At 36.4% G+C, this 15,457-nt stretch overlaps 1 protein-coding gene across 3 annotated transcripts in view; it reads left to right on the forward strand.

Moving 5' to 3' along the window:
• The first annotated feature begins 2,711 nt into the window (after nt 1–2,711).
• Nucleotides 2,712–15,457, forward strand: part of LOC108040924 (KN motif and ankyrin repeat domain-containing protein 1) — a 30,932-nt gene continuing 18,186 nt past the window's right edge. Inside the window, exons 1-2 of one of the 3 annotated variants that reach the window (XM_017118615.1) lie at nt 2,712–3,173; nt 4,210–4,817. In XM_017118615.1, the coding sequence (XP_016974104.1) occupies nt 4,816–4,817 (2 nt within the window). In that variant the 5' untranslated portion in view covers nt 2,712–3,173; nt 4,210–4,815. Of the gene's footprint in view, nt 3,174–4,196; nt 4,818–15,457 lie in introns of those variants that run through there. The other 2 variants (XM_017118616.1, XM_017118613.1) reach the window with 2 other exon arrangements.

The following is a 15,457-nucleotide window of genomic DNA, read 5'->3' on the forward strand; positions in this document are numbered from 1 at the left end:
CTTTGGAATCGGATTAAATTTGGTAAAGTTATGGAATCTGGAAGTCCAATTATGGGACTCCATTTTTCAAGTCATCGAAAACTTAGTAATAACTAACATGAAAATGGGTCAACATTTTGATCAACGTTAAATTGAAATTTTTAAATGCAGATTTTTAGAGAATCGATTCACAAGTCTTTAGAGGTATGCCACGTTGGAATCGGATTAAATTTGGTAAAGTTATGGAATCTAGAAGTCCAATTATGGGACTCCATTTTTCAAGTCATCAAAAACTTAGTAATAACTAACATGAAAACGGGTCAACATTTTGATCAACGTTAAATTGAAAATTTTGAAGGCAGATTTTTAGAGAATCGATTCACAAGTCTTTAGAGGTATGCCACTTTGGAATCGGATTAAATTTGGTAAAGTTATGGAATCTGGAAGTCCAATTATGGGACTCCATTTTTCAAGTCATCGAAAACTTAGTAATAACTAACATGAAAATGGGTCAAAATTTTGATCAACGTTATATTGAAAATTTTGAATGCAGATTTTTAGAGAATCGATTCACAAGTCTTTGGAGGTATGCCACTTTGGAATCGGATTAAATTTGGTAAAGTTATGGAATCTAGAAGTCCAATTATGGGACTCCATTTTTCAAGTCATCGAAAACTTCGTAATAACTAACATGAAAATGGGTCAAAATTTTGATCAACGTTATATTGAAAATTTTGAATGCAGATTTTTAGAGAATCGATTCACAAGTCTTTGGAGGTATGCCACTTTGGAATCGGATTAAATTTGGTAAAGTTATGGAATCTAGAAGTCCAATTATGGGACTCCATTTTTCAAGTCATCGAAAACTTCGTAATAACAAACATGAAAATGGGTCAAAATTTTAATCAACGTTAAATTGAAATTTTTAAATGCAGATTTTTAGAGAATCGATTCACAAGTCTTTAGAGGTATGCCACGTTGGAATCGGATTAAATTTGGTAAAGTTATGGAATCTAGAAGTCCAATTATGGGACTCCATTTTTCAAGTCATCAAAAACTTAGTAATAACTAACATGAAAACGGGTCAACATTTTGATCAACGTTAAATTGAAAATTTTGAAGGCAGATTTTTAGAGAATCGATTCACAAGTCTTTAGAGGTATGCCACTTTGGAATCGGATTAAATTTGGTAAAGTTATGGAATCTGGAAGTCCAATTATGGGACTCCATTTTTCAAGTCATCGAAAACTTAGTAATAACTAACATGAAAATGGGTCAAAATTTTGATCAACGTTATATTGAAAATTTTGAATGCAGATTTTTAGAGAATCGATTCACAAGTCTTTGGAGGTATGCCACTTTGGAATCGGATTAAATTTGGTAAAGTTATGGAATCTAGAAGTCCAATTATGGGACTCCATTTTTCAAGTCATCGAAAACTTCGTAATAACTAACATGAAAATGGGTCAAAATTTTGATCAACGTTAAATTGAAAATTTTGAATGCAGATTTTTAGAGAATCGAATCACAAGTCTTTAGAGGTATGCCACTTTGGAATCGGATAAAATTTGGTAAAGTTATGGAATCTAGAAGTCCAATTATGGGACTCCATTTTTCAAGACATCGAAAACTTAGTAAATAACTAACATGAAAATGGGTCAAAATTTTGATCAACGTTAAATTGAAAATTTTGAATGCAGATTTTTAGAGAATCGAAACACAAGTCTTTAAGGTATGCCACGTTGGAATCGGATTAAATTTCGTAAAGTTATGGAATCTAGAAGTCCAATTATGGGACTCCATTTTTCAAGACATCGAAAACTTAGTAATAACTAACATGAAAATGGGTCAAAATTTTAATCAACGTTAAATTGAAAATTTTGAATGCAGATTTTTAGAGAATCGAATCACAAGTCTTTAGAGGTATGCCACGTTGGAATCGGATTAAATTTCGTAAAGTTATGGAATCTAGAAGTCCAATTATGGGACTCCATTTTTCAAGACATCGAAAACTTAGTAATAACTAACATGAAAATGGGTCAAAATTTTAATCAACGTTAAATTGAAAATTTTGAATGCAGATTTTTAGAGAATCGAAACACAAGTCTTTAGAGGTATGCCACGTTGGAATCGGATTAAATTTGGTAAAGTTATGGAATCTAGAAGTCCAATTATGGGACTCCATTTTTCAAGTCATCGAAAACTTAGTAATAACTAACATGAAAATGGGTCAAAATTTTGATCAACGTTAAATTGAAAATTTTGAATGCAGATTTTTAGAGAATCGAAACACAAGTCTTTAGAGGTATGCCACGTTGGAATCGGATAAAATTTGGTAAAGTTATGGAATCTATAAGCTTAAGTGAATTAAACCACAATGGGCTTGAATTTAAAATGGTATTTACTTCATGTAGAAAAATCAGTTAAGCTTGCTTATATTTTTAAAATTTGTGATTTTGTTTTTGTATTTGTGACTTTTTGTTTTTAGTAAAGCTCTAAGATATATTTTCTTTAAAGAAAACTAAACAAATGCGCTGGCAACATGCGACTAATAAGTAATGTTGCAGCAACATACGAGTGTTGCTTCCTGGCCTGCCGGCAACAACAACGCCGCTTAAGCCAGTTAACCCATTGAAGCCTACCCATTTGAGTGCTCTGCCGGCGTTGTTTTCTTACCTGGGCTTCGTTACCGAGTGGATTCGCACCTGGCGTTCAGTTGCGAGCAGCGCGGATAGCGAACAACAACGAAAAACCGGCGACGCGATTTGAATTCATTTCATACTCCCAATGCAGATCTCGTTAGAACGTTTTGTTTGGCAACACGGAAAGAGTTGAGGGATCGGTTGAGAACGAGAGATATATCTCCCTATATGTGTATGTACGGAGAGCGGAAGAGAGAGAGTGTAAGATCTGGTCGGGATTACTTTTCCGGCAGCTGCAGCCAACTTCAGTTGCTGTTGCAGTTGCAGTTCGTACGCGTCGCTTGCAACATCGTGTCGCGCATTTCCACTCCAAATTCGAAACGAATTTCGATTTTTCTCGTTTTCCAGTTGCAGTTTTTGTGTGTGGGAAAATGCGACAAATTATCCGGCTTCGGGTATTTGTTGCGTTCATTAAAAAAACGTTTTGTCGCTTGTAATTGAGCGGCAGTTGCTTTTGTTTTGCCTTTAAAAGAGCAGCAAACAGTGAAACAGGTGCGTGAGCCAAAACCGAAACAAGTTGTTACAAAAATACGAAAAAAAACAAACCGAAGCAATGTGCATAACTTGACTTGTATAAAATCATTAAAAGTGCATTAGACAACCAGCCCAGAGGCGGAAATTCTAAGGCCTTTCATCAGTCGGGCCGTCAAGCGGCCAACCCGTCACTCAGTCACTCATTCAGTTTGTCAGTTTTAATGCACCTGCAATGACTCGTTAAAAAAATTTGTCGAGAGATGCCCCTTAATGTTTGGCGGACCTCGGAGCCATTAAAAAGAAACAATTTCGCACTAAAAAATCAACCCACGTCGGGTGGCCAAAATGCTTTATACTTTATAAGACCAACAAACCATAAAGTGATCTCAAAAGTCGGCATACGCGGAATATACACACGCACCTACTATATGATAATCATAAAATCTGGCAAAAGGCATTCGGTTTTTGGTCAGTTTGGAGTTTTTGTTTTTCGCAGCTGCAACGCCAACGCTAAATTCTCGGCTGCGATATTTGGTTTATGAGTTCTGTCACTTTGCGTGGGTTGCCTGGGAATAACTTCAGATCTTATACTAGTGCTAACCTTGGAATGCCTTCAAAGATTATAATTTGTGGGGCTCTTAGTGTTTTATGGAGATTTTTAAAAGCAGATTGGGATACCTCGTAAAGAATTTTAAAAGCATCAAGTTTTGCGTAATCTATAAATGCCAAACTAACTTTATATATATGTAACACACTTTTACTGCTAAAATGACTATAATTGGAATCAAATATCTTCTTTGATGTTTGATTTTTTAACTTATTTTTTGACTTAAAATCTCTTTGTCTAAATATATTTTATTTCATACATCTAATTGACAATTTACTGTCCAACAAAGAATAATTTCAATCCCATTTCTCTTTTCTTAGGCTTTTTCAATTTAAATTCTCATTATAAGCCCTCCCGCTGCTTTTGAGCTTCAGAAATTCCAAGAATGCTCATCCGTGTGTGAGCGAACCCAAGTAATAATTCATCATACAAAGTATACCTTTTTAGATTTTGCATAAATGTCCAAGTCATGACGAGTCGACAAAACGTGCCTTTAATGTATTTAATAGATATTTGAACTGCCCATCAGGCTGACATAAAACAAATGTTGCCCATTAGACTGCATGTTCAGCATAAATGAAGCATAAAGCCAGAGCAACAACAATAATCGGTTAACGTTAACCCTTGCAGCGAAAACAACAACAACAATTGGCTAAGGAAAATGCAGTCAAGGCGCGCTTAATTAACATGCAACTGGCAACGTTCGCGTAAACAAAAATAACAAAAATAACAAAACAACGACAGCCACGACAAGTTAACGACAACAACACGTTGAAAAGTGCAATCTGCGGTAATCAAAACAGCACAAAAAATCCAGGGGAAAAAGGTCTCGATTTTCGCCAGAAGGTGACGAAGTAGTCGAGCGGTCTAAGTTTTCCCAATCAGTCAGCTAATGATGCTGTACCAGCAAAACCAGCAATATGCAACTGCAACTGCGGATGCGCCCTGCAGCTGCTAATTAAAGTGCAGCGGCGAGGGGAGAACAATTGCAGCTGCAACAGTCAGCAATTACCGCTTCAACAACATTCCAGCATCAGCAGTAAATAAACCATAATGTAAGTACACAAAAAACTTGAGGAAAACTGCTTCTCATCTTGCCATAATTACTTTTGAAACGCTTTCGTATATTATCTGTTTCTCTAGAATTTTGTTGTAAACAAATTTTTGTTAAAACACATTTGGGGTAATAGAATTATTTTTACTTTAGGTACATATACTAAAATATAAGCATTTTCAAAAATTAAGCTGTTTTTGTAAGAATTATTCTTAACTCATGCTAAGTTCAATGCTTAGAAAATTATAACTCTGCAATACACATTTTAATTCCTTTAAGATACTATAAAAAATTAAATATTCATTTTTGTTGGCTCAGACATTAATCAATTGTTAAATATATTTCTAAAATAAAAATAAGACATTACAATAAATATGAAGTTTAAATTAGGACGTTCAAAAACATCAATTAACGAAAAGTTTCATCCTTAAAACTAAAGGAAACTAATTATTTTGGAAACTTATTGATTGATTTATCACGCTTCCAGTGGCTATATATAAATTTAATAATTCCAATCTAAAGGCAAACTATTTGAAACTAAATGTTTCTTATTTATTTTCTGAATGATTCCTTCATCCCTTTACATTTCACCCACATACTCGAAAGTTCATTGTCTGAGTTTTCTGCGTGTATTGGCTGTCATTTGACTTTCTTTCGACTCGCTGCAGTAGCAGAAACAGCAGCAGCCACCCCATCGACTTTCTAAGCCAGTTGCCAATTTAGTGCATTTAGCAGATTTGGCCAGAGCGAGGAAAACTGGCCAAAAGTGGCAGTGGCTGTCGCCAATTGTTTACCGGGTCTCCACTGGGAAGAAGCCTGCGGACCGCGAAGATTTCCGAAGATTGCAGCCTGTGTAGACTGTAGACTGTAGCCTGTAGACTGCAGAAAAAGAAGCAGTTGCAGTTGCAGTTGCAGTGGAAGACTGGGTCGCGTGTTTGACACAAATGCCGCGAATAGTTTTGAAGGCGGTTTGGCCCCACTGCGATTTATGGTCAAAAGCCGCGTTGACTTGGCCAAACAAGAAGTGTGTTTCTTTTTGTGTGTGTTTTTTTGTTGTATGCTTCTTGTTTGTGTGTTTTTTTGTGCCGGCTGTTTCCTGTGACTGCGCTGATTGCGTTTTAATAAGCCGAGAGATGCCTTTCAGCCATTGCATGTTGGTTTTAAGTAGCAGGAAAAACCAATAATCGGCCCAAGACAAACAGCACGCAAACTTCGCTGCGGATGAATGCAGAAGTTGGCTAGTTAACTCGCGTGCCAATGCGGCAAAAAGTTGGGTCACCATGGGTTAAAGTTGCCCATGATGGCCCCCGGCCAATTTCAGATATCTATTTAGTGAAATCTCGCCTCGATTGTTTTTTTTCTTTCAATGAGCTCAATGCCGGGGTATTGAAAGAATGCTTCTGATCTTGGTAAAGATATTCATGACCATGGGTTAAATAATTTAAAGACTATAAATTTATAGAACAATTACAATTAAAGTCCGAATAATATACAAGCAAAAAACTTACAAAATTTATGTTTAGGAGTGTCACTAATGGATACGATGATTCTTTACAAAGAACACAAATAAAACAATAATAAAAGATAATTGAAGATCTTAAGATACTTTCATAGGCCAAATATATGATCACCTAAAATTTTATACCATATTTTTATACAAATTAAAAACCAGAACATGTTTGAAACTTTTATTGACAGTTTTAAATGAGAGTATCATATAGATCGTTACATAAGTTTTGTATAACTTATAAGGCAATCGATAAGTACTTTATAAAAATGTCAAATTCATTAAAAAACTTAACTCCCCTATAACTCGTTAACAATGAATAATCCCATTAAAAGCTCAATAGACTATTCATGTTTTGATGGATTATTGGCTATGGTAAAACCCTTTTTTGCCTCCATCAAGTTGGCTTAATAAAAAAACCCATTTAGCCATCGATATTCGAACAATGGGAAAACTTTTATTGCCCAGCAGCGGGAGTGTCCATTTTTCTGGCCAATGTGCGGCGGCGGCAAAGCTTCTTTGATGCCAAAAGATCAATGGAATTGGCTGTGGGTATTTGGCAATTTGTCGCTGAAATACGGCAAGTGTTCAAGTGAGATGCCTGGCATAAGTGGCTGAATATCTTTTGTAAACTGGGCACTGCAGTTATACAGCGCATTGCCCAAGATCGATTGGTTTCGGCTCGTAATAGGCTTAAAGTGATTGGGAAATGCCACTTCGACTGGTTAACGTTCATATTCATAGGCCATCGGCCATTGGCCACGCCCCCCTTTTCACGTGCAACGGTGACCCTCAGACCACATGAACTTGGCTAATCACATAAACAAACAAATAAAGCTGGGTAGCAAAAAAGCAACACAGCACCGAACAAGACAGCCAATAAATGTCCGACAGTGCAAAAAGGCCATAATAATAAACTTAAATAGACGGACAAAAAACAGCCTCAGACTTAATGCTTACAAATTTGAGCGCAGTGGCTGCTTCATAGACGAGGGCAATAACAAGTTTTTAATGCACTCCGTTGTTGCCGAGTTTTTGCTTTGTTTTAGTGGCACTCATTAGCCAAGTTATGAACACCAAGTTGCGGCAAAACAGTAGCACAAAAAGCCAAACAACAGATTTGCGCACCGCAACAAAATATGGCTAAAACGTTTAGCTAAATGCACGTACATTGAGTGCGAAAAGTTCATAGCCATAAAGTCTGAAAAAACTATTTAAAGAAATTATGAATAAATATGGAGTCCTAATCCTTATTAATAACACTCATTGAAATAATAAAACGAAAAAAATTTTTTGAGAGAAATGCTTTTAAGTTTAAACTTAGAAGAATCTAAAGAGAGTTTAGATTCAGTTGCTTTTGAAATCTTTTAAAAAATAAGTCCAAAATTTCTTTTAAGTTCAGAGTAAATGCAGATGTTTCAAAAGATTTTATAAAAAAACCGACCGTTAGAATACTTTTAGCAACCGCTGTTCGTGGAAATTGGATGCGTTTCTGTGGCGTTTTATGAGGCGTTTAAAAACGCCTCGTTCCCATGGCCCACCCAATCACCCAATCGCCCAAACGAGCGTTTCCAATGCACACACATTCGCCGTAATCAATTAAATGAAATCTGAGCCGAGCTTAGCTCAGCCCAAAAAGTATTGAGGGGTTTTCTAATGCCCCCCACCATTGCCATACTACAAAGTTACTCGAGTCGTGTCACAAGCGAAAAAAAAAAATTGTTTTCTCATTTTCTTCGTATTTTTTTTTTGTTTCTCATTTTTGTGGCATTGTTTGAGCGATTTGTTTGAATTTTGCCGACTGGCTGGAAGATGCCTCGCCAATATTGGGTATTTTGTTCGTTTTTTTTTCATCTGTGTGTGGCTTGGCATTTTATCCCAGTCACGCTGCAAAGTTATTTGCGCCGTCGTGCAGGGACCAAGTTCTCTTCTCTGTTATTATGCCAGCCGGTTTGGTCGTCATAAAGCTGGAAAAAATCAAGGGAAGAAGAGAGCCCAGATAAAAACGTCTGAGGTCTGCAGTTTTCGTGTGGTAATCCGAACCCAAAGCCTTTTGATTTATGCAGTTGGCGTCATAAACTGTTGCAGTTTCTGTACTGTGATATTCCTCTCAATCGGTAGGGTATTGTGAGGATTTGGAGATTAGAATTGTTAATTTATTACATTAACATTTTATATTTAATAGAAAAACAAAAACCCAAAACTTCTATAGAACCAGTAGTTCCACTTGTTTACAATTTAATTATTGTTATTTCAGCTGAATTTATTCCTAAAGCGGATTTTAGGTAATTTAAGTATCCTTTTTAAAACCTATTTAGATTGAAAAAAAAAATATTTGTATGCACCCTTAATTTAATGGAATATTAAATAATAATAATGTCAAATAAAAAATTTATTTTTTTTATTTATAAATAAAGAGCATTCATCAGTCCAAGCGGTTAACTTAAAAGTATCCAATTACCAAAAACATTCTGTCCCTCTGTCAGATTCTTTCTTTTGTGTGTTTTTACAAGATTCAAAATGCATTTTCGACTTAGCCTGATGGCCTGCACTTGTTGAATTTTGATATTTTGTGGGAAAACTTGGCTAAATTGGTGTGCCAACATCTGCGTGGTGCCAAGCTGGCAACAAATCCCCATCGACTTGCAAATATTGAAGTACTCGTATTCATCGTTCGTTTTGTTTTGACTAAAAAGTAAGTCAAAGGCTCGTTATGCATGCATCAAGCGTCTGGGTTTTTGTGTGCCAGCAATTTGCAAGTAATTCATGTAGAGTCGAGTGTTTTTTGTGAAGTATGAATGTGTAGTTTTTGTTTTTTTTTTTTTTTTTGATGGTGATGAATGAAATCAGCTCTCAACCTTGCCAAGTGCTTCCGCTCAGAGGTACACAATTGTCTGAGCCATGTCTATTATGACTTTTATTTTTTTATGGTCCGATGTCTCCGTCTGCTCAATTATAATTTGTGGCAGCCCCTCGGAAGGTTGAACTTTGGCGAATTTTTTCTTCAAATCATTATGCTCTAGGGCAAATGTACCCATTTTTTTTCTTTTTTGATAATTTCAAGTGCTAAGATACATATAATAAAATTACTTCATCGCCATTGTGGCTGAAATTGAGGTGATTTCTCATTGTTGCGGTCAAGTGGGCTAATGACTCTTGAGGGGGTGATGGTAACTCGAGACTCTTGTGGCTAAAACAAAAGTGATTTGCTTAATAGTTTTGGAACACGCAAATTTATAGCTATCCCTTGGTCTGTCAACAGCATTCCATGCGGGTTCGCAGTTTATTTTTTCGGCTATCGAATATCAATTTTCGAATTCTATTTTTGCCAGGCCTCGTTTGCATGTGACACACAAACTTTGGACAAAAGGTAACTTCTAACGATGCCGTATATCGATAATGCTGTCACCTTTTTTTCCGTTTGCCTCGCTGATCCGTTTTGGACTCCAAATATTTGCATAATTTTGCGTAGAAGCGTTACCCTAAACCACCTGTTCCAAATGCGCAATTCAAAGCGGATTTTCGGCGAAGGCTAAAACCGATTTTCAATTTTTGTTTATGCGCTCACGATTTGGCCATAAAGTGGTTGGAATATTTGCAGCGTCTGATTGCCCCGGTCGTTGGTATACGAGTATGAAGTTTGCCATTTACTTTCACCGATTGAAATTCAATTACGAAACCCGATACGCCCAGATCCAAGTGGAAGACAAAAATGTATGCCTCATGGGGAAAATCAATGCAAAAAGTGTTAATATTTATTAATTGAAGGGGGGAAAAAGAGCCGCCAGCGAAATGCCACAAACTTAGGGAAGTAAATCCGAACACAGTGAAATTAATATATGCATTGATATACGAGGTGTGTTCAAAAAGTAAGGTGACTTTTCAAATTTCGCGGGCAACATATTTTCGATTATCGATTTTTTTGTTTTGTTATATTGGTACACTCTTCCCTAACATCTGTACCAAGATTCAATGGAACATCCTCTTTTGTTTGGTTGTGAGAGGCGTAAAGTTACAAGTTATTTTGCGAGCTCGGCGATTTTTTGCTATCGAAAAATATGGATCAAAGGATTTGCATCAAATTTTGTGTAAAAAATAAAATTAAGTGCTCTGAAACACTTGAAATGTTGACAGTGGCATACGGTGAAACTGTTCTGAGTAAAAAAAATGTGTACAAGTGGTACAAACTCTTCCAAGATGGCCGGGAAGATGCCAATGACCAGCCTCGCTCTGGACGCCCAAGCACGTCAACAACTGATGAAAACGTTCAAGCAGTGACGAAAATTGTTTTGGAAAATCGTCGAATCACTATCAGAGAAGTTGCTGAAGATGTCGGTATATCGCTTGGCTCATGCCATGAAATTTTTTCAAACGTTTTGGGTATGAGTCGTGTGTCAGCGAAGTTTGTTCCGAAATTGCTGAATTTTGACCAAAAGAACCGTCGCATGAGCATCGCTCAAGAGCTGTTGAATGACGTCAACGACGACCCAGATTTACTCAAAAGGGTCATAACTGGTGACGAATCATGGGTATATGGTTATGATATCGAAACCAAAGCCCAATCGTCCCAATGGAAGAGCCCAGGCGAGCCAAAACCGAAAAAAGCAAAAAATCGCCGAGCTCGCAAAATAACTTGTAACTTTACGCCTCTCACAACCAAACAAAAGAGGATGTTCCATTGAAACTTGGTACAGATGTTAGGGAAGAGTGTACCAATATAACAAAACAAAAAAATCGATAATCGAAAATATGTTGCCCGCGAAATTTGAAAAGTCACCTTACTTTTTGAACACACCTCGTATGAGCAATAATTTCATTTAAAACCATTATCCTCTGTTTTGCTTCAAAGTCAGGTAAATTAATTTAACCATTCAGGGATCAGTTTATTGTCATTTGTTTATCAGTTATCTGATGATATAACAATGTATTTATCCAATTAAGAGGCGGGGCAAATTCATTTGACTGCGGCATCGTCATCAGTTCAAGTCGTTTTGTAGCTTGTCATATGCAAATTGCGTATACGCCCCGATGGCTATTCAGAAAAAAAAACAAAATCGCAAAACTGCCAGCCAAATGTCAAGCTCAACTCTCACAATCTGTCACTGACTTGTCGCTTGAGTGTGTCTCAAAAGTCGATCCCCATTTACCCCTGCCTCGGTGATCTTTCTCTCATTAATAGTTGCTCACTTAACGAGCGTTGTCCGGCGGCGAAATATTTTGCCAGTGATGCAATAGTGCTTCATGGCTTTGATTTACAGTCAAGATACGTACGATAACCTCACAATTGAAGGCATTGAAATTGCATTAAGATTGTTGATAAATCGCCGCCAAAGTTGCGCTGGCAATAGTAATAATGCCTGCACAGGCAGAAAGATGTTTGTGTTTTTAAGGTAAGCTTTTCTGTTTGATTACAAAATATTGTGTGACAGAGTGTCATAAGGTTTGTTATAAAACTAATCAATATTTTATAAAAATTAAAAATTAATTATTAATAAATATGATTTTTCAAAGAATTGATCTAACAAGATTTATTTATGAAAACTTGTATTCATAAAAATATGGCCTTACAAATTTTAATTATTTATTTTGTCTATAAACATAGGTTAAGCATTTTAGCACTCTTATAATTAAAACATGCTTTTATAAACACTATAAATAAAATAAAATAAAATAGTAAAATTGAATTTAAAACTTGAAAACTTAGGAAACAATTACGAAACATATAAACAAAAATGGTATAAGATAGGATTCAAGTCAAAAACTATTTTGTTTATCTGATTATTGTCTTCTCCAGAACTACCCAATAACAATGATACAAATTTTTTAGTGATCTAATTATTTTTCCAGTGCGGGATGAGTGGGTGGCGCGGGTCCGGTCCGAAGTGATGATCGTCAAAGGCGATCACCTTTTCGCCTAACGATTACAAACGTTTGCAATTAACTCAAATACTGTATTTACGGCCGGGCAACATGCCGCCCCCCGCGGACCGCCCCGATCTGCGATCTACGATCGGCGATCGCCGTCATTGCTATAACATGCTATATCATAATTTACAACTTTGACGTCAGGCTCCGCAGAGCACGCGTTCACCGCAATTCTGTTTTCGATTATGCGCCTCATGGCTTTCGGCGGTCGTAAGACTTCATCTATGGGTAGTAGTACCCCCGTATAACCCCCTCCTGAAACTCTGATCCCTCCCCTTGCAAAACTATAAACTCCATCTCCGGCCTTGATGGCTTGCCCCTGGCGGCGTTTTTTGTATCTTGCGCTTGCATCTTGTATCTTTTGCTGCCGAACGGCCGCATGGCCACATGGGGCGGTTGCTGCAAAAATTTGTTAGCCTGTCGTAAACTGCGCCAAATCGCATAAATTATAAACGCCAAACCCCGTTTATCGATATGCAAAGGAGTATCGTGTTTTTTAGTTTTTTTTTTGATTTAGCGAAAGTGTCGATATGCCTTGAACCGAGAACGGTTTCTTTGTGCCTTGTGGCCAGCAATTTCTTTTAATTGATTTTCAACAGTCGTGTGAGCTTTTTTTTCTTTTTGGTACCCGTCTAGACAACGCCAACGCATGAGATGTGGCTCGGTTGACAGGTGTTGATTGAAATGACCCAAAAAATCGGAGAAAAAGGAACACAATGCCTTGAAGATGGAGGCATGAGTTTCACACTTTTTGGGCTGTTTATAAACAGCTGTGAAAAACATTTCAGGAAAACAACTCAATCACATTAATGAGAGTCAGGGAAAATGAAATATCAAATGACTCGACGGGTTAAACTATTGTTGGTGGGGGTAAATCCATTGGAACCACTTAAATTGAACATAAACTGCCGAGTTCTTTGTAATTTTATACTTTTGTTTAGGGCATTTTGATGACCTGATAATTGTATAGGCGTTCATAACAACTTTTCTCGGTCTATTTAATAGATTTTCCAATATTTTAGGGGATAAAAGAAGTTAATTAAGGGTTTCAGAGATAGCCAGTTCATTCACCAACATTATTCTATGCAAATACTGCACTTTTTTGTTTGTTAAGTCCGACTAGCACAAGGAAACTGAAACTACAATTACTATACCAACAACCCAGAACAACAACCATAAAAAGCCCCGACAGACGCCAACATTGTCAATGCTCGAATGTGGTTGTCTCCCTTTTCGAACTCTGCTCTCAAAATGAAATAAATATAAATAAACATATTGTCGACTCATACACATTGACAGGTCGGCCGATAAGATAACACTCGCACGCACTCACAACAGACTTTTAAATATAGTCATTACAATATGTCAAACTGCATGTCGTGCAACTCTGTTTTTGTACGGCACTTTAGATCTATTTACCGACACTCCAGCAACATATAGTTGCAAGGCAGGAAGTTCTGGAAGTATTCAATATTTAAAAGCTATAATTAAAAAAACAAACAATAAACTTCTAAAAAGAAAGTTGTGCCATTGAATCAACTTTATAATTGGTTTAGTTTTACAACATGTGCAATATCTTCACAAAACCAAACTAATTAAATTATGAACAAAAAAACAAATAAATAAATAAACTTTATTGCACAGCAAATGCACATCAATGATATACACCATTAAATATAATTTAAATCAATTGAAACTTGCTTTAAATTTGTATTGAATTAGATTTGCATTATATTTGAATTCGATTAAAACCTGAAACTATTTAGCCGAATTAATTTGAAGTTTAATTACCTAAATTGAAATCAAACTTGTTTTTGCATTTAATGACTGAAAGACTCATTAGAACTTTGGATGACAAATAGTTATGTTAATCTACCATATTGTATTGTATTCTTTATCCATTGTAATCAACGTGATCTCTTGATGATGATGCATTTAGCAAACGCTGATGATCACAAATGCGCTTCTCATTCTTTAATCAAAATGTTTATAAGCTTAATTAAATGTTTGCTCTGCGGACAACAACTATCAATTGTTGATTATTTACACAATTGCCGCCTTATAAAGTAAGACGACGATGTCAAAGCCGCCTATCAGCGGAGATCGTCTATTGAACTCCAAGTAGCCGACGCAGTGCGAGTCCATGAAATGATCGTTTTATTTCATAATTAGTATTTCCCGCGAGCATTGATTTTGTAATTTATGCTAATGAGCCTGGCTTTTTTTCTACGGAAATATGAATATTGTATAAGCTTTTTTTTCATGCCCTATGAGCTGGCCGAGAATTTCTACAAAAGTGTCACGGCGTCTACGATTTCGTGTGTTTTTCAGCGCTAAACGTTAAGTGAGCCGGTTTCCGTTTCTGTCGAACTGTTATTTTTTTTGCTATTCATAAACAAGTTTAGTGCTTTGGCCAGTGGATTTCACGGCATTTAATTATGCGTTAGTGGATTCTCTCATTGCTTTAATGGGGTAATAAATTGCTGCAATTATTTATGCGTCACACCCAATCGATTTCTACTTGCCGGAGGGTCTTCAATTTGCCCACTCTTCTCACAAAAGAATTTATCTACATAAACAATAAAACATTTTTTCATTATTCTCAGGCTTTTGTAACCCGCTGAGTTTACAACTACTGGGTTTTTTTTATTTGGCAGGCCATTCTCAGCCAGATTTTATGAATAATGAGATAGGCCTAGGAGGTATGAAAAGTGACAGAATTTTATGGATTACATGGTAACGTAAAACCCTTGTTACATTCATTAAAGTTAGCCCATGCCGTTGTCAACTTAAATTAGTTAGCCGGAATATCTTCCTGCTTAATGACCTGTCTTGTCTCCAAGATATCTCACTTTCGGGTTTAGCAACTATATTTTCCAACTCAGCTTCTGTGGGATTAATGATGCCTTCGGTGAAAGATCAAACAGCCAGGATAGGGCGACACCTTTCCAACTTCATCAATCATGGAAAACGCTTCCGCTACCAGAATTTTACACACAGCACTACAATAATATGAATATATACATTTACAAAAATTACACAAAAAATAAATTTGTAGCTTTAATGAAAATCTTAGAAAAAAGTTAGAACATTGCGTCGATGTGATTTAAATAAGTATTTCAACTAGAACTGAGCAAGGAACAAAATTCAGTGATTCGTTATTAATTTTATATGTTTTGATCTACAAAAGATTAGGGCTTAAAACAACA

This window comes from Drosophila rhopaloa, unplaced genomic scaffold (genome assembly GCF_018152115.1).
Source record: "Drosophila rhopaloa isolate 14029-0021.01 unplaced genomic scaffold, ASM1815211v1 contig_115, whole genome shotgun sequence".
Lineage (NCBI taxonomy): Eukaryota > Metazoa > Arthropoda > Insecta > Diptera > Drosophilidae > Drosophila > Drosophila rhopaloa.